The following is an 18,358-nucleotide window of genomic DNA, read 5'->3' as shown; positions in this document are numbered from 1 at the left end:
TTTCTCAGGGTTTCGATTGCTAACTTTCTGGTCGGATTTCCATTACCGTATCGGCTTAGACACTCGGGTTCACCATGCTTCATACTGCCAGCTAATAAGTCTCTTGCCCTGTCACGGCCCTCGTGGCATGAGCTGGTGAATATGCTGAAACTCTTGGTGTCGTATTATAGCACACGACAGCTGGCAATGTCTCTCTATCTCTGGGATATCACGATAAAAGCTTCGTCTTTCTACACTGTTCGTCTTGGGGCAAACATTACGAGTTAAGTGGCAAAAAAGCATGTTATGCAGAACTATTTCATATCTCAACCAAGTTCAATAATCCTTGACCCCAAATGACAACATATCGGGTCCCGAAACATGCACAAGACATCCAATACCCGTGCTAGTGTTGTTGAAGCTACCACTCTTGCCGATGAATCTGAAGCGACACGATTGTAAGCATATCCGCTATGGTGATATCCGCTATTGTGAGGCATAAATATGAACCACATACCTTGCCTTTGTTTAATAGTTGTCATCACGACGGCTGCTTCCGTAACTGTTCTCGTTGCTGCTGCCATAGGTGTCGTTGTTACGGCCAGAGCTGGAGTCACCGTAGGTGTCATTGCTGCTCTTGTTGCTACCGTAGCTGTCTTGGTCACGGCCAGAGCTGGACTTGCTTCCGTAGCTGTCGTCGTTGCTGCCATAGGTGGTGGTGTTACCACTGCCATAGCTGTTGTCATTGCTGCTGCCGTAGCTATCATTGTTGATACCGGAGCTAGACTTGTTGCCACTGCCATAGCTGTTGTCATTGCTGCTGCCGTAGCTATCATTGTTGCTACCGGAGCTAGACTTGTTGCCACTGCCATAGCTATCGTTGTCACGACCGGAGCTGGACTTGTTTCCGCTATCATAGCTGTCATTGTTGCTGCTTCCATAACTGTCGGCGTTATCACGGCCGGAGCTAGACTTGTTTCCGCTGCCGTAGCTGTCGTTGTTGCTGCTTCCATAGCTGTCATTGTTGTCTCCGTAGCTGGATGAGTTCTTGTTGCTGCCATAGCTGTCGTTGTCACGGCCGGAGCTAGATTTGTTTTCATAGCTGTCATTGTTGCCCCCGTAGCTAGACGAGTCCTTCTTGCTACCGTAGCTGTCGTTGTTGCTGCTTCCATAACTATCGTTGTCACGGCCGGAGCTAGACTTGTTGCCACTTCCGTAGCTGTCATCGTTGCTACCGTAGGAGCTCTTGTTGTTTCCACCGCCGTAGCTATTGTCATTGCTGCTTCCATAGCTATCATTTTTGCGGCTGGAACTAGACTTGTTTCCGCTGTCATAGCTGTCGTTGTCGCCATAGCCGGAGCTCTGGTTGCGGCTACCATAGCTGTCGGAGTCGTTGTTGTAAGACATGATGTAAATGACCACACGAAGATGTGAGTATTTTGGCAGGAGAAGAAAATATAGAAGACTGTGTAGAGATACAAGCCACAGGAAGAGACAAGCACATATTTATACTAGTTCCCACGAATACACCAGCCTCAGCTCCAAACCCCGAAACAGAACAAAATAGAATCAAATATCCCCCCTCATCTTCTAAACCCCTCAATCACAACATTATCCTACCAGGTTAGGCGACCTCGGCGACAGCAAATAGCCAATAATCAGAGCACGGAGAAGCTAACCTCTCAGCCAGACACTAGGTTCTTGCTTATTTGCTCGCTGTCGACCCCTCCATCGAACCTAGATTGAGTGAAATCCACTGTGGCTGTGCTGTATCTCGCCTAGCTGAGCCTTAGTTACTTGCTAGGGAATTACTTTCTGTTTGTGAGCTGTTCGGATCACGCGGGCTGTGCTATGCGGGGCGACTATTTGTTTTGATGCGGCTAGGGTCCCAGCTGAACTTCTCTATTGTTTGTGGCGTTTTTTCTTTTCTACTTCTTTTTTTCTTTAATATGTTTGCCTGGGTGGCAATGTATGGGTCTACCATTTTGTTGGGATTATAGAGTAGCAATTGAATTTTGTGAGATCAGATGAGGCTGGACCTGGGAACCTCGATAGAAAGCAACCTGGAGCACCTCATTTTTGGGAAACATAGCTCCATTCGACGTACCAATCATAATGGAGGATCATGTTGCTTTTTTCCGGGTCTGAGATCTAGATCGATTTACATTGGTATCCGTACACAAATTTATGTTTACGCAAAGCAGTTGAGAACTTGAGAGAAAAAAAAAACTAACCACCCTTTTCCCCTAAGATGCAGATATATGTACAGTTTTGTGGGATCAAAAAAATCAAAATAACACCAGCAATGACAGTCAAAATTGATCTTACACGCCAAAGCAAGCCTTGTTGGCCGACCGGATGGCTTCCTTCTCACCCTCGCTCATAGCATCGGTGATCTCCCAAGGGGTGTTGCCCATACCCATGGCACGCTGACCCTCGGGGCTAAGCGAGGACCAGTCAACGGCACCCTTGAAGCCAGCCTCGCCAGGGCCACCAGCACCAGGGAAATCCCAGGGAGGAGAAAGGCTCTCCGCAGCCTGACGCTGCTTGAGCAGGTACTGGATGTTCATATCGCACAGCGGGGTAGCGGGGATGTACATGACACTGGAGTCCTTAGTACCGCGGTGTTCCTTGTCAACGGAGTGCAGAGCATCGCAGTGCCAAGCAACAAAGTCACCAGGCTGGACCTCCGGCACTGAGACCATAGTCTCCTCGAGATCGAGGTGAGGGTGCGTAACAGGGTTGTACTCCTGGGCGGCCCCGGGTACAGAGCCGGGGAAGGTGGCATCAAGAAGAGGCTTCGAGGTGTCGAGTTCGAAAAATGGACGCAAGATCGTGTAAGCAGTGCTGTGGTTGATCATGGGGCAGACATGCAGCGAGCCCTCGCCGGGCTTAGTGTGAGACATGGACAACCAGGCCTGGAAGAAGCGCAGCATTGAGCAGGCGCCTGCGCCGTTGTACAAGTCCATCTGGGCATTTAGGCGGTGGCGGGCATCCCATGCGTCATATTGCTCCCAGTTGCCTTCTAGGATCTTGGTGTAGACTCGGCTGTATTCTGGGTCTTCCCAGCGTTCGAGGGAACCGCCGTCGATGTGAGGGCCCAGGGTGAATTTTGAGTCGCCTGGGTCGCGGATTCGGAGACGGTCTGCGTAGCTGAGGGGGTTTGTCGTTGAGATTTTGCTGTCGGGGTCGGAAGAGTGCCACAGTTGTTGCATGAAGCGCTGGGTGTTCAGCATGTTGGGGTGGGCGCGGGCTTCGGCCTGCGATGGGGTCCAATATAGTTCATAGACGGCTGGAGAGTCGGCTGGGAAGGCTTTGACGCGTTCCTTGTTGGCGGCCACATAGTCGCGGATCCGCTGCTTGTAGTCTAGGGCTTGGTCCTGAGGGACGACATTGCGGACAACCACGCTGCCTCGGTGGCGGATCTCTTTTAATGTGGCTTCAGATACCTGGCCAGACACAACATCGGAGTAGTTGACAGAGGGAATAATCTGTTCATGTTAGACTTTTCCTGATATAACTTTAGGGATGTCTACATACATCGCTGCCCTGTGCTTTGATCTTTTGTACTTCCGTGTCCAGGCTAGGAAGCAGACGCTCCCAACTCCTTGTCAGGGCATCTTTATTCTTATTAAAGAACTTCTCCTTGAGTTCTGCGAAGCGAGGAGGAAGAGGTTCGGGCTTGTAGTCGGCTCTCAGACTAGGGAAGACTGATGAGATATCACCGGCGGCCTTGGTGGTCTGGGCCGCGGTGGAAGCTGCACGGACGGCAGACTTTGAAAGAAGTTTTGACATCGACATGATTGAAGTTGTTATTTTAAATTTTGCGGGGATCTTGTTGTGATTTATATGTTTCATGGGGAACTGCCTCCATGCATTAGTGGCGGGAGATTCCCTCATTCAGTATTCGTGCCGCAGTCGGGAAGAGGGTGATGTGCCACTGACTTACCGTATTAGGATATCTACCCGACTCCATGACATCAGTCCATGACCTTTTTCACCATTGACCCCAGAGTCAAGTTAGAATGCCACAGAATCCTTGAAGAATTCATTCGGATAAGAATTACTCGGTAAGCCGGCAAGTCCGCTCAGGTTTGCGGGATGGGAGATCTACTGCAGGCCTATAATTAGTGATGTATAAGAATGCGGAGTACAGAGCCTAGGAAGGATTTGGACAGTCTAAGTCCACGCTGAATGCAAATGTATATATATTGTTTTACACTACATTCACTCTATAAGGTTAAATGTTCCCCATAGGTTTTTTCTTGTTTCTTTGTTTAGCCTCCAGCTCCAAAGCAAGAGGATTTCAGCTGGAAGTACTATTACTAGCTATCCGAACCATTGAGAGGTCCCACTAAAGCATGTACAGTAATGTTACTACATGTACGGAGCTCTACCTTAGTATGGTTTCTAATTTCCATCATGACGCAAAGAACTGGAGTTGCATATGATTAGTAGGACTGCTTGCATTCCTATCACATAAGAATCCATAGCATTCGCCTGAATAACCCAATCTGGCAATATTAGCCACGCCGATTTGCATGACAAGTCAGCAAGTTCCACAGTCTCCGAGAAAGGCAGAGGAAGCGAGAACCTCTCGTGCTCCAGCGTCCCACTTGCTGATCTAGAACTGGACTCGGCATACAGACCAGTTGTGAACCGCGCCCACATAAAAGACAACGCAAGTATATGTAGGAAAGAGGGGCCAACTTATCAGATGACCCCAGGTTAAAAGGCAAACTTCCAACTACCCGCCAGAGTACCACTGGACGATACGATAGAAATCTCGGCCATTGCGCCGGCCTCGGTCCACCTTCCAACGGTTAAATGCCCCGCGGGGGTAAATTGGAGACGGTACGCGCTGCAAAGGACCCCGAGCAAGTTCCACTGCCTGTATAAAGGTTTGCAAGCTCCCCCGGAGTGTCGCGGACTGCTGTAACTTGAGTCGTTTAATCCTTAATATCTTGAAATATGGCTCTCTCGGTCAAAGGAAGATCTGCCATTGTAACTGGAGCTGGCTCCGGTATGTCTCTATACTCCGCTCTGAGACTGAACGTCATACAGTAGACGATGTGCTTACTTTCGGTCAGGAATCAACCTCAGCTTTGCGAAATTGCTGGTGGAAAATGGATGCAATGTCCTAATTGCAGACCTAGCCTTGCGCCCTGAAGCGCAAGTGCTGGCTGATAAGCACTCCTCTGGGCCTGCGCGAGTGGTCTTCCAGCAGACCAACGTGGTAGACTGGGTGCAGCTCGAGCGGATGTTCGAGGTTGCAGAGAAAGAGTTTGGCGAGATCGATATTGTTTGCCCGGGCGCTGGAGTCTACGAGCCGGTAAGAGAGCAACAGAGCTACCGCAACAGAGCGGCACAAGTCTAACTACGAACTATACAGCACTGGAGCAACTTCTGGCGCCCACCCGGCGCTGACCCGAGCAAGGACTCGATCGCTGGTGGCCGGTATGCGCTGATAGATATCAATATCACGCACCCAATCCGCACGACACAACTAGCCATCGCCCATTTCCTCAAGAACCGAACTAGCGGCCGCCCGAAGCACATCGTTCACATCTCCAGTATCGCGGGCCAGAACGCAAACCTCGCAGCACCAATTTACTGCGCCACAAAACATGCTATTAACGGCCTGGTCCGAGCGCTGGCTGATCTTGACAAGAAACTGGGGATCAGGGTGACAGCAGTCGCTCCGGGTGTTATCAAGACCCCGCTGTGGACCGATCATCCGGAGAAGATCAAGATGGTTGATGACAGCGTCGACGCGTGGGTGACGCCTGAGGAGGTGGCGACTGTTATGCTGGCGCTCGTTCAGCAGGAAGTGGTGGGCGAGGTTATTGGGGATCGGTCTGGTCGTGGGCCGCAATATCAGGTCGAGGGTGGTACCATCCTAGAGGTGTCGAAGACTGTGCGGGCTGTGAATCAATTTAATGATCCTGGTCCTGGCAACAGGCCTGGAAATACGGCGTCGGATCATCATCATGTGGAGGCGGAGAGTTATCGACTTTTGTCACAGAAGGGTTGGGGATTGTCCAAGTTGTAGATGATATCACGTCATTTATGTAGCCATTGGCAAACATGCGATCACGACAACCATGGCGTTACAACCGAATACACGTACAGATGTAGGGTGTCAAGTGTAGCGGAGTGTCGAGATTTGCGTGGAGAAGGGTCCGCCCCGGTCATGTGCTATCCGCGATAAGGCCCCAACTGGCCTTTTCCTTCTCTTCTCACGTTTCAAGAGCTCTCTATTTTTCTTGATCTCGGCTCCGCTGGCAGTGGCCGCTGTTATGTGTTGCGCACCCTACGAATTCGACAACTGCGTTTCCGCTCATATCTGATCTTCAATCATGGAGGAGGCTGCTATCGGAGTAGGCCAGTCCACCGGATCTGGACTACGCAGGTAAGTCTACGACTGAAGTGTTCCATCGCAAGGAAATGGCTAATTGAGATTTGCTACAGGCGTTCAGGCCGCACGAAACGAGCTGGAGATGTCGCAGGCGAGGCGAGTTGGGCCAGTAGCGTCATCAACCTGGTGAATACGAGTAAGGGCGCTAAGATATCCTGGGACATGGGGAACTCTCGATTCTAATATGGTTCCTTCTAGTTGTCGGCGCCGGCGTGCTTGCTATGCCACTGGCCATCTCCCACATGGGAATTGTCCTCGGAGTCTGCGTGATCCTTTGGTCTGGATGTGCCGCAGGATTCGGCCTCTATCTACAATCACTATGCGCTCAATATCTCGACCGCGGAAGCGCCTCTTTCTTCGCCTTATCGCAATTGACATACCCTAATGCGGCTGTGGTGTTTGATGGTGCTATTGCGATCAAATGCTTCGGTGTCGGCGTGAGTTACTTGATTATCATCGGAGATCTCATGCCCGGTGTGGTACAGGGCTTTGTCGGCGCTGAGCCTGCATACGATTTCTTGGTGGACCGTCACTTTTGGGTTACTGCTTTTATGTGCGTTGCCTTGGACTTGTCTTGACATACGGTGAAGTACTGACCATTGATTACAGGTTAATCGTGATTCCCCTTTCCTATCTACGCCGATTAGACTCGTTGAAGTACACTAGTATTGCGGCATTGGTATCCATGGCCTACTTGGTCGTCTTGGTGGTGTATCATTTCGTCCTGGGAGATACAAAGGAAGACCGGGGTCCAATTCGCGTCGGCCACTGGGCAGGCGCAGTCCCAACTCTCAGCAGTCTACCAGTTATCGTGTTCGCATTCACATGCCATCAAAATGTATGTTCGCACTACCACAAGAAGCCAGACATATCTAACGATTCTTATAGATGTTCTCTATCCTCAACGAAATCGGCAACAACAGCCATTTCCGCACAACAGCCGTTGTCCTCGCTAGTATCGGCAGCGCAGCTGGAACCTACATCCTCGTCGCCATCACCGGTTACCTGTCCTTCGGCAACAGCGTCGGCGGCAACATCGTTGGCATGTATCCGCCCGGCGTGCCGGCAACAATCGGCCGCGCCGCAATTGTCATGCTAGTTGTCTTCTCTTACCCACTCCAGTGCCACCCATGCCGGGCCTCAGTCGATGCGGTACTGAAATGGCGTCCAAGATCCCAGACCAGCGGCACAGAGGGCTCCCCGCACCGCCATCCGCTGCTAGGCCCGCGTGGAAACCGCACCCCCGAACCCATGAGCGATCTCCGCTTCTCAATTATCACGACTACCATCCTAATCCTCAGCTACATTGTCGCTATGACCGTGTCCTCCCTCGAAGCCGTGCTGGCTTACGTCGGTAGCACCGGCAGCACGAGTATCAGTTTCATTCTGCCCGGCTTGTTCTACTACAAGATCTCCTCGCCAGACTCGCCTACTCACCGCGGTCTCATGAAGGAGGATGATGAGGCGGATGATGACCTCTCAGAGGACGACGACGATGAAGGCGAGGGTTCTCTCTCCCGCTCATTAACTGAGAGTGGCCTCTTGCTCCGTAGCAAGAAGCACTGGCGCAAGGCACTCCTTCGACCGCTTAGTCTGGCATTGGCTGCTTATGGCCTCCTTGTCATGGTCGTCTGTCTGATTACGAACACTTTCTTCATAGCCTCGCATTGATAGGCTCTCTTTACTCCATGACTGGCTTCTTCTTTTCTGCTCCGAGTGTGGTTATCACCCCTTGGTATAAGATATACATTGGGTAAATCCCGTTCCTTGATTTGTCTTTCCCACACCAGGTTAGATCGTTGCATCTTTGCTATCTGCGCGTGACTAGAGTTTTTTTGCTGGTTTCCCCGGGGTTTCTTGCACAGTCTATCTTCAGTTCGATTCTGTTTGTCCATGTTGGGAGTTTGGAGTGTTGTATATATCGTCTTGGTCGCTCTTTCATACTACAGTAATTTCCTTGACTGTTCTTCATTTACCTCTTACAGATATCTGTACGGCTTAAGAATTGAATCGTAGATGGAAATCATATTGAAAAGGGGGGTTCCGATGACAAAAGACCATATAATCAGATTCTGAGCGAAGAGAAAATGTACTGTAGCGCAATCCAAGCCAAATCAAGATGAAGAACAAGAACCCGCACGTCCCAGCGACCAGATCCGGGAACCATAATAACTTCAAGGCTCAGCAATTGCTTGCCCCTATCTCAGGATTTGTCAAAAGCAAATGAACAGTCAAATCGATATATCCACAAAACCAAAGCCGAAGCCACGATCAGTTGTTGTTATTAGCACCATTCAGGATGCGCAGAATAGACATGAACAAATTCAGCACATCCAAATAAAGCGAGATAGAAGCCGCGATCTCCTCCTCGACATGGTAATGGCGCATAACAAGCTGCGTATCAACTAGGATATACCCAGAGAAGATAAGCGCACCTAGAGAACCATAGATAATCTCCATAGTACTACCAAAGGGAATGAACATAGCCACAAACCCAAATAGAATCATAAACCAGAGCGCACCGAACAGGTACGGCATCCAGTCCGTGAAATCATACTTGGTCTGGCATGCGAAGAGAGTCAAGGCGACGAAGATACCAAGCGTCAGGACGAGCGCTTGCATCACGATATTGGCCTCGTAGTAGGATGTCGCCACGCTGATCGAGTATGCCTCTAGAATGGTGAAGCCAGAGAGGAAGAGTAGGTTTGCCGGGTATGACTTGCGTTTCCAGAAGGTTGCTAGCATGAAGCCCAAGGCACCGAAGACGGAGATTATCATCAGCCAGGGGTGACCCTGGATCCAGGTGCGGTAGCTATCATTGAAGAAAGAGATCGAGCTCACGATTGTTGTGAGGAGGAGCTGGGCGGTTCTAGGTGGGTTCCATTGTTAGTATTGAATATCTATATTGGAGCTGCTCGATGCACGGGGTCTGCATCTTTATACTTACAGGATCGAGTAGACTTTCCGGACAAATTGCATCCGGATGTCAATCGTGCCTTCGGCTACCATGCCCCCGAACTGTGCGAGTTGTTAATTTTTGTTGTCTGCTTCACTTGGATCGTCGCTTACCTTGAAGTCATCCGGTAGGTTATCGTCTTCGCTGCGAGGCTCCGGGTCTGCTGTAGCCTGGTATGAGGGAGGGGCTTGGGAGAAGGCGTTGTCTTCGAAGGAGTCCCGCTGGGGAGCGGGCTCATATCTGGCGTTTGCAGCCATGTTGTCGATGTCTGACTGTCGTGGGTGCTCAGTGGTAATGAAGCATTGGAGAAAGAAACAGGTGAAGAGCGAGGCCTGGAGGCGCAGCGCATGTGACGTTACAGATCACGTGTGATAAGCAAATGTCCGGGGTGTGAGGCCTGAGGTGTCAACTTCTCTTGTAAAGGCTAAAAAACGAAATGTTTGAAAATCTTTGGTAAATAAGAAGACAAGATATAGGTGGCAAGACTTAGCCAACTTTTAGATTGTCGGAAACAGGAAATTGAATGCAAAGTCCATTGTGTACATCGACCGAAGCTTTCCCAGTCTACGGACATGACCTCAAACCTTGACTTTGAACATGAAAGCATACTCCTCTTCAGTCAGTGGTAACTTAAAATCATGGATGAGTCTAGATCTTAGAAATAGCCTTCATTGACTATTCAACAACAGTAACAGCACAACCAGTACAAGCCCATTGAGCATGTCAGAGAACCCCTACTTCAAACCTCTACGGATTGAAACTTCAAAACACAAATACCGAATACCAAGTCATAATCTAATGATTCAATTGACCAAATTCTAAAAATAACAGATAGGTATATATCCAACAAAAACAACCCCCCGAACTCAATCCTAAGTAGAATTCGAGTTATCGGCACAAGACCAAGCACTCGATCCCCCCGAAGCATTATAGCTATCGATAATACTAACAACGGAGCCATAAGTACCAGCAACCATCATAAACGAACCAATGGCAATAACAAACACACTCCAACAAGCCATAGCAGTCCACCTGGGCGATCTTTCCGTCTTACCCTTGCTCCAGTTATCATACAGCCACATACAGCCCATAGGCTGGAAGCACATGAATGTACCGAGCAGAGCACCAATCAGCGAAACGAGACTGTCGAAGACGGGGATAGCGCTGGCGATGATGTAGGAGATTAATCCGACGCCGCTTACGCAGCCGAGCCAGGAGGTCCAGTGGACGATGCTGTTGGATGTGAGGTGTTTTGAGCCGCGGAGGGCGCGGACGAAGATGTATTTTCCGGGGAGCTGGGGTGCATTAGTTCAGATCCTGTCTCTTGTCTCCTTCTTGGATGTATATGTGGAAGTTGGATGGCAAACTTACATGGACGAATAGCATCGTCGAAACCAATAGACCGGGAATGGCAAACCCATAGCTGACCTTCTTCATGGTTGGACCTGCCGAACCAAGAGCTGGCGAAGCGACGTATGAGCCGCAGTAGTAGTACACCACAATGCCGATGGTGATGTAGATGGCTGTCACGGTGCTCTGGCAAATGATCATAGAGCGGGTATAGTAGCGGGGCTCACGCATCTCGGATACGACAGAGAAAAAGGCAGGTGTACCAGCATAAGCGAAAATCATTGAGGAAATGGCGGAGACGGCTTCGGCGAATGTTGGGTTGGCGACGATTTTGTAGTCGGATTGCCAGTGTCCTTCTTGAGGGGCGGAGGCCGGACGGTCCTGGACGCCGACGGCGATGGTGACGATCATAACTGGTAGTGCAGTGGTTAGCTATGGTTTCTTTTCCTTCCTCTTTTTGGTTCACTTTCTGGCTTCAGGGATGCCTTACTTGCTGTTATGATGGCGACGAGACCAATCCAAGCGAGCCAACTGATACGGCCGAGTGTGCGGATACTGGCGAATCCAATTCCTGCGATGGCTGAGATGGCGACAAAGACCGCAGTACAAGTTGCATGAGTCGAGACTGAATTCAGAGCGATTGAAAGACCGAGCATTCCGGAGCCGGCGACAAAAATCCAATCTATAAGATGGTTAGGGGGTGGTTCTCCCTGCAACTCGAGTGTACACGTACATAGACAGAATACAAAGCCAAAAATTTCACGACCAATCGGACCGAACATCAAGCCACCAGCATCATCAATGCTATAGACTTCACGGTGCTTGAGTTTGAAAGCGCCAACCATATAGTCGGACCAAGTAGTGATGACAGCAACCGCGAGCAGACATATCACGCCCGGGACGAGGCCTAATGTGTCGAAAGCGCTAGGAATGGAGAGCACACCGAGACCAATCTGAGTCTTCATCATGAGAACCACTGTTCCGGCCCATCCTACCTGACGGGGTGTTAGTCGAGTCCAATTCAAGCAGCACTGGAGAGATATACGTTGCGATAGTTGGGACCACCCTCTGTAATTTCTCCAAAGACATCATCATGGGCCATTACAGGCGCATTGTGAATGTCCTGGTCAAGACCTTCAAGGTCTTCCTTCTTCATGTCGGTCATACTGATATAGAGTATAGAGTGAACTCGAGAGACAAACTGAGTCTACCCTCGAACGGAGTGTGGGACATCGAACGGGTTTTAACCGTTCGGTGTGAGACCGCATGTATACGGGGCGTCAGAGATAAGACGGCTCGACGTCTCAGTCGTCCAGAGATCCACTTGTGGAGTGCACGTCTAACTGCAATTGTCTACGGACGCTCGCCACGCTAATTTCTGTTTCAGACCCCATCAAGTTTTGGGAATTCGCTCATCCTTGACGCACTAGACCTATTGGGCTTTTCATGACGACAGGTCATCAGTGCGTGGAGACGCATGTGGAGCAGATCTTGCGCACGCGGCTGGTTGTCCGTTGTTTTCTCCATAAGAAACCCCATGGGGAATGTTGAGGTGGTCGTTTAATTTCCAACCTTAACTAAACTTCACCGCTGCGCCCCAAAATGTCTCCCCGAATGCGCCCAGAAACGCCTCCCGCAGGACAGGGGTAAGGATCTGTGCCGTGGCTTTCCGGGAGGAAAAATGGCGCACGGTTAGGAGATCTTAGGGACACGGTAAAGTGGCGAAGGGCTTCAGGGGCTTATCTCGCACTAAGATCACCGAGAGACGGGTTCATATCTACAGTTAACTATGATAACTGAATAACTCATAACATGACACCTTAGAGATAAGTTCGAAATGTCTCGGCCAAATGTTAGGTAATATTACGATTATATGCCTCAAAACGCCTCCAAGTCGCCCCCTCAACGACTGCTCTTCCGATCCTCGGTTCATTTCCCCGCATATCCAGACTCAACCAACTGAATTCGGTGAATCTAACCGGTGACGAAGTACGATCAGCGAATCAACTACTACTTTCATCGGATATGACCGTGTCTAAGTTAAATTCGGTGTATTGGCTTGCCTAATCAAGAGTAGTGGATTGGGGGGTTGCCTGATCCACTGCAACTCAATTACATCAAGTTACACCGTAACTACAGTATCTGTACGCCCGACGCTGTGAACATGCGATTTTCATTGGTTGTGTAACATTGGGAAAGACTTTCCCCCTTGGTTGGAGTAGACATGGCCATACTATGTACCCCAATTCATCAATCTGTCCCTATGACAAGATTGTTCGATGCTTCTAGATTCATACCGTATCGAATGCTGCCAAAAGAGCGGAACTGCCCATATGGCTTCTCCTTGCTCGGAAAGGATACTACAGCAGACATGTCGGAACCACCTGTCGGATTCTGCATTCTGCACACGCCCAGAGACCGGTGAGACATCCCTAATGCGACCAATTAATCCCAGCTAAAGATAACCCCTGTCCAGCCCTAGACATTCAGGTACCAACATACTGTACAGTAGGAATCCCAAAACCCAGCCCTAGAAAAACAGGCAAGTCTGAGAGAGAAAGAAAAGAAACGGACTGCTAGGATCGTCAGGCAGAACCTGGGGAAGTCACGTGCCAATGTCAAGAGTGGAGCCGACTTCCTAATCGGGCAAACAACCCTCATCAACACGTTTAACCCTTACTTTTGCAACATCCCGCCGAAATACGACAGTTAACTTTGATCAGCCGTACCGTGCAAAGCCCTGGTTTGATCCCGAACGTCGGAGCTCCCGGCGGGGTGGCTTCATTTTTACTTTTTTATTTTTTTAAGGTTCTTGTTGGTTGTCGTACCCATCTAGTTAATCCATCGGAATGGCTACTGCGTGACTGTGACTGCCTAGGTCATCGAGATGATGATGCTCTCAGGTCTCGGATGACCTCTTTGCCATACGCGTCTATCTCGACTCCATTCTGCTGTACTCTGTATTAATATTCTCTCCGCGATCGCCTGATACCAAGATTCATAACATCACAAATGATAGGCCAAACGAGCAAGCAATCCCGAAACTCACACCACGCTACAATCAGATATGATCCCAACACCGGCACAGCACGGCCGCCAGAGCATACTGTACGGTAGAGTGTAGAAATGTAATAGGTATGCAAGCCATCAATAATAGACGCACCAATCTGAGAAGCCACCCTGTTCGAGAAAAAAAATCCCATCGGATCCCATCGGATCGACTAACCACCGGTAAGGTGCCCGGCAACGAGGTCCCACCCAGAACCCAAGAGCTCATTTACTGCCCTGTGAATGGCACAGTGGAGGATGCCTTTCCGGGACGATTGGATGAGGCAACTTACACCGGCCCGGGTCCCGGTTGGAGATCTCGTATCTTGGCCTTTCAGCTCAGGGGTATCACGCCATGCTTTCACGTAAGATCAGGATATGATGGTGATGGGGTCTGGGTCTACGTCTGGAGATGGAGAAGTGATAGCAAATTGATATTTATTCATAGCGAGATAAGACTTATATATGCAAACTGCAGGTCTGAGTATCTATAGATAAAGCGAGAAACCACGTGTTCAAGGCAAAAGGTAGGGGATAGGATAGGGATAGGATGCGCATGGGCAGGTTAGTCACCTGTTTTGTCTTCGTTCTTGTTCTGTTCTTATGCTTGTTCTTGTGCTTGATTTTGATTTTGTTCTTGGTTTTCTTTTGATTCACTCGACGATGCGGTTCATTGCATCCTGTCGAAGAGAGTGAGGTCTTCCAGTCTCGCGCGTTTCATTTCCATTCACTGTTGAACCCGAGTCCTCGTCCGTGGTTAAATCGCCCTCGTCGTCTTCGTCTGTGCTGTCATCGCCGCCGGGTGCCATGTCACGACCGACGCTCGCGCTGGAGAGATATGTTGGTCCGCGACGGCGCTGGAAGTCTTGAGCATGGGCTGCTGCGACAATCGTGCCGACGCGGCCGATTCCCACCGATGGGCGACGGTTGCGTGCCCGCATACTCGACACCGAGGGAGTTCCGTGCTCGATGTCGCCAGGGGACATGAAGGGTGTGGAGGCAGCTGCGTGTTGTTGTTCCTGGAGCTGGACGGCTTCCGGGGATCCGTCGAGAGGGGCGGCGACTGTTTCTGGGAGGTCGTATGGGAGGGGGACATCCCGCGAGGCTCGGAAGAGGAGGACGTTTGTGCAGTGCTCGTTTTCGACTCGGAAGATGGACCATACGCCGCGGCGGCAGACTTCCGAGACGGAGACAACGAAACTGAGTAGGGCTGATTGCTGAATATTATTGATGAAGATTGCGTAGAAAATCCAGTTGAAGCGGATGACTACGTTTAGCAGCATGGCGACGTAGTAGACCCAGACCCGACGGAAGCCGAGCACTTCACGGAGCATCGGGTTCTTTGCATAAGGGTTTCCGAGACTCCAGTCCATTATCAGGTCCCAAACTGAGGTGTAGACGGCGTTCAGTAGGGCGAAGGTGATGAATGAGGCTTGGAAGCGCGTTTGGAGGTCGATGCGGTACATGCTCAGGGTGGCATAGTAGAGCACGCCGAATATGTACTTGCCCAAGTTCAAAAGATGAGGAAAGGCATTCTTCGTGTCCAGGTATCGGCGGATACATTGGAAGGCTCGCCAAACGGAGGGTAGACATTGAAAGAAGCCCAGGAGTCGAGAGTGGGAGGAGTTGCACTTGGGAGGATAGCCCCAGTAGGAGGCGTATAGACAGAAAAAGAGTTCGATGTTCCCCATGGCATATGTCTGAGAACAGTACATGTCGCCAAGGAAGAAATCACGGAACTCGACGGGGTATATCCCAGCAAGTAATAGACGCCACTATAACCATCAATAATGTTCAAGTCTACCAGAGGATGAGGACTCACATTCGAAAAGGCGAACCATTTGCGACTCCTGTGATATAGAACGCGGGCCGGTAAGAAGAGAATAATGACTGTCAAACCGATGAGCACGACGGGCCAGTAAATGTACATATCATTTATCCATGAAAAGTTGAGCCACATGAAGAGGCCCATCAAGAAAAAGAAAAAAGAAGGAATCTACACTTGTCAGTCAATCTCCCAGCGACTGGGATTTGGGAACATACCTCCAGGTATTGACGCCACTCCAAGGTGTGTCTGCTGTCATACTCGAAAACGAATGAATAGTTGATTTTCGACTTCGTCCAGATCATACAATCCATGCAAAAGAGCAAGACGTGAAACACGATCAGAAAGTATCCGCCATATATCTGCTCTGATTAGCCACGATGGTTACACGATGTATAGGAAAACACCAACCTGCAGCAAATAGCTGGTCTGAACCTGCTTGTCGAGCTCTGCTGTCCGAAGTTTTTGTGTAGCATCCACCAGGCCTTTGATAGAAAAGAGAGTTCCTCCCATCAACAAAAGACCAGAACGGAAAGTGTTCGGGGAATAATCGCCCGATTTCTTGATAGTGTGACGAAGCTTCGAGACAGCAATTTTGTGATTGCCACGCTCGAAGTAACGGGCATATAAATCCTCAACGGCGACCATCAAGCTCTCAATCACATCACTCTGCACAAAAGCCGCCTTATTGACCTTGTCGGACATGTAACGCAAGGGTGGGCGGGCGTTGACCGCTTTGTCGTACTTTTTGTTAATCTTCCGGAAAGCCGTCCGGTTCAAATACGCGTACCCCTTCAAGAGTTCAACCCCACGATAGAACTCTTGCAACGCATGCTTGAGCTTGCGCTTCGCAGAGCGATATGGCACTTCCTGGCTAGGCGAGTCCTGTCTTCGCATGAAATCCCTCCGGTTGGAAATGAATTCCCGGTCCTGGGCGTGCATGCCAGGGGTAGCCATCTCAGCCAGTGCCTCCGAGTTCTTACCAAAGCGACTCTTTCCAACAAACGTGTCCTTCAGTCGGTGACCGTTGAGTTTCACGAACCCGTTCGGCCGTTGCTGGGCCTCTGGGCCGCCGCCCTTGGCTGCTCTCTTAGCTACAAGGACCTCTTGTATACGCTGATCGCGCATGATATGCAGCTGCTGACGAAGAATGCGAAGCTTTTCTGTGGCTTCCTGCTCCTTCATCAGATAGAACGAATCGATCTTGGTCAACTCGCTATCCAGAAACTCGAAGAATTCATCTTGCCGCTTGTCGAGCTCTGAGCCATCTGGCTGTGATCGCTTCCCACCAGTCTCGACCTCCGTGCTGGAAAATACTCGTCGCAGGAGATGAGATCCTCGCTTGGTCGACGCCACTCTCGTCAAGGCGCCACTCAAGGGGCTTTGATAACTCGGCCGGTGCTCCGACTCGGGCCTCCGCTCTACCTGGGGACTCTCTGGCATAGGCTGTGAAGGCGAAGTGCCAAAAGTGGCATGTCGGTCCATTACCGGCGATGGCGTCTTGACAGTCCTGGGTCTGTCTCCATTTTCTTCAGGTGGCATATATTCCTCATCGGGATCGAGCGCTGGGTCTGGCAGCTCAAACGAGGCTGTATCGGATGCTGCTCCCTGATGCGGTGGTGTGGCGAGTATACTCCCATAGCTACCAACGTGTTCCGAGAATCGTGATCCTGGCGTGCGGAGTGGCTGTCGTTCGCTTCGGGGAATCGGCGTAGACCGTGTCACTGACGGCGACTTCGTACCACCTCGCGGGGTCGATGAGCCATGTGCCTCTGTCGCATCCAGCGCTTTATCGGTATTTGATGGCGTGAAGGGAAATTGTGCTGCGCCGCGAGCCTGCGGGGTGGACTGTGGGTAGGAGGGTACGCGAGGACTGCGATGTGCCTTCTGAAGGGCGCGAGTGATCGCTTTGACTTTCTTCTTGCCGGTCTGGGGATACGTTTATCAGCTTTGCAGAGCGGGGATGCACAAACGGTTGCTGTACCTTGTAGTCGAGATACTTTGCCCGCCATTCAGGAACAAGCTCCTGTTCTAGCTCTCTGGATAAAGTCAGCCACCGGAATGTTACAGTTGGAGGGAGCGACACACTTGGCAAATTTCATGTTGAACGACGAAGCCTCATCTCAAATTGGAAGTGACAGGAACTTCGTCACCGACGTTCACGAGGGGTAGAAATCTTGGCCGGAAAATACACGGCTAGCTCGACGCCACAAAAGATAAAGAGATGAAGTCGGAAAAAGCAAAAAAGCGGGATATTGGAATCGGTGCAAATCCCCGAAAATTTAGACTATCTCACGCAAGGTACCAATGATGTACCCCAGATAGCCACAGAGCGCCATACCTTAACAAATGTGAACAAAGTAACCTTTGCGATACTCCAACAAGAAGTCTCCCATCGAGCACGTGTATGAGCTCATCATAGCTGGGGCGGACGTGATTGGCAGAACCCGGGCCCACAAGGCTAGGATTCCCGCCCTGGAATCTCGTACTTCTACTTTACTTCTCCAGGGCTGCATCTGCAGGTCTATGTGATATCACATGCGGCCCAATCTATAGCATTAATTCACTCGTCAAAATCCTCCATGACCACCTACTGGCTCAATCAATAACCCGTCAGAATTCTGCAGTACAATTACGTTGGAATGCCACCCGGAATGTTGGGCACAGTAGTCGGCGGGTTCTCCTGGCAATGACTGGCCAAGAAAAACATCCGCATACCGGTGGAAGTTCGGCGCATAGTTCCCCAACTCTAGTCGTCACCGACATACGTTTACCAGAGCTG

At 50.4% G+C, this 18,358-nt stretch overlaps 8 protein-coding genes across 8 annotated transcripts; 2 read left to right on the top strand and 6 right to left on the bottom strand.

Annotated features, from left to right (window-relative positions):
* Nucleotides 1-507: 507 nt before the first annotated feature.
* Nucleotides 508-1,386, bottom strand: PENARI_c002G09800 (uncharacterized protein; the record flags this gene model as incomplete). Its single annotated transcript, XM_022627817.1, has 1 exon — nucleotides 508-1,386. One exon carries the CDS (start codon nucleotides 1,384-1,386, stop codon nucleotides 508-510), a length of 879 nt encoding a protein of 292 aa, XP_022492830.1.
* A 917-nt stretch (nucleotides 1,387-2,303) lies between these two features.
* PENARI_c002G00140 (DUF1479 domain-containing protein) lies at nucleotides 2,304-3,780 on the bottom strand (the record flags this gene model as incomplete). Its single annotated transcript, XM_022627137.1, has 2 exons — nucleotides 2,304-3,470; nucleotides 3,520-3,780. The coding sequence occupies 2 exons, from the start codon at nucleotides 3,778-3,780 to the stop codon at nucleotides 2,304-2,306; spliced, it is 1,428 nt and encodes a 475-aa protein (XP_022492944.1).
* Nucleotides 3,781-4,950: 1,170 nt separating this feature from the next.
* On the top strand, nucleotides 4,951-6,031 carry PENARI_c002G09201 (uncharacterized protein; the record flags this gene model as incomplete). The annotated part of the gene is made up of 3 exons (XM_022627781.1): nucleotides 4,951-5,002; nucleotides 5,070-5,311; nucleotides 5,372-6,031. The coding sequence occupies 3 exons, from the start codon at nucleotides 4,951-4,953 to the stop codon at nucleotides 6,029-6,031; spliced, it is 954 nt and encodes a 317-aa protein (XP_022492770.1).
* A 307-nt stretch (nucleotides 6,032-6,338) lies between these two features.
* Nucleotides 6,339-8,068, top strand: PENARI_c002G00244 (uncharacterized protein; the record flags this gene model as incomplete). Its single annotated transcript, XM_022627148.1, has 5 exons — nucleotides 6,339-6,391; nucleotides 6,451-6,533; nucleotides 6,596-6,950; nucleotides 7,007-7,235; nucleotides 7,286-8,068. 5 exons carry the CDS (start codon nucleotides 6,339-6,341, stop codon nucleotides 8,066-8,068), a joined length of 1,503 nt encoding a protein of 500 aa, XP_022492905.1.
* A 600-nt stretch (nucleotides 8,069-8,668) lies between these two features.
* On the bottom strand, nucleotides 8,669-9,610 carry PENARI_c002G05830 (Bax inhibitor-1 family protein; the record flags this gene model as incomplete). Its single annotated transcript, XM_022627541.1, has 3 exons — nucleotides 8,669-9,266; nucleotides 9,345-9,415; nucleotides 9,467-9,610. 3 exons carry the CDS (start codon nucleotides 9,608-9,610, stop codon nucleotides 8,669-8,671), a joined length of 813 nt encoding a protein of 270 aa, XP_022492390.1.
* Nucleotides 9,611-10,225: 615 nt separating this feature from the next.
* On the bottom strand, nucleotides 10,226-11,868 carry PENARI_c002G02369 (uncharacterized protein; the record flags this gene model as incomplete). The annotated part of the gene is made up of 5 exons (XM_022627297.1): nucleotides 10,226-10,648; nucleotides 10,725-11,116; nucleotides 11,194-11,385; nucleotides 11,437-11,698; nucleotides 11,749-11,868. The coding sequence occupies 5 exons, from the start codon at nucleotides 11,866-11,868 to the stop codon at nucleotides 10,226-10,228; spliced, it is 1,389 nt and encodes a 462-aa protein (XP_022492388.1).
* Nucleotides 11,869-14,404: 2,536 nt separating this feature from the next.
* Nucleotides 14,405-15,466, bottom strand: PENARI_c002G01828 (EXS domain-containing protein; the record flags this gene model as incomplete). Its single annotated transcript, XM_022627260.1, has 1 exon — nucleotides 14,405-15,466. One exon carries the CDS (start codon nucleotides 15,464-15,466, stop codon nucleotides 14,405-14,407), a length of 1,062 nt encoding a protein of 353 aa, XP_022492825.1.
* A 494-nt stretch (nucleotides 15,467-15,960) lies between these two features.
* PENARI_c002G07256 (uncharacterized protein) lies at nucleotides 15,961-17,678 on the bottom strand (the record flags this gene model as incomplete). The annotated part of the gene is made up of 3 exons (XM_022627628.1): nucleotides 15,961-17,505; nucleotides 17,561-17,615; nucleotides 17,665-17,678. The coding sequence occupies 3 exons, from the start codon at nucleotides 17,676-17,678 to the stop codon at nucleotides 15,961-15,963; spliced, it is 1,614 nt and encodes a 537-aa protein (XP_022492630.1).
* Between the last annotated feature and the right edge of the window lie 680 nt (nucleotides 17,679-18,358).

Source organism: Penicillium arizonense, assembly GCF_001773325.1.
Source record: "Penicillium arizonense strain CBS 141311 chromosome Unknown PENARI_contig002, whole genome shotgun sequence".
Classification (NCBI taxonomy): domain Eukaryota; kingdom Fungi; phylum Ascomycota; class Eurotiomycetes; order Eurotiales; family Aspergillaceae; genus Penicillium; species Penicillium arizonense.
The sequence above is the reverse complement of the archived record's forward strand: the minus strand, read 5'-3'. Positions and strand labels throughout refer to the sequence as shown.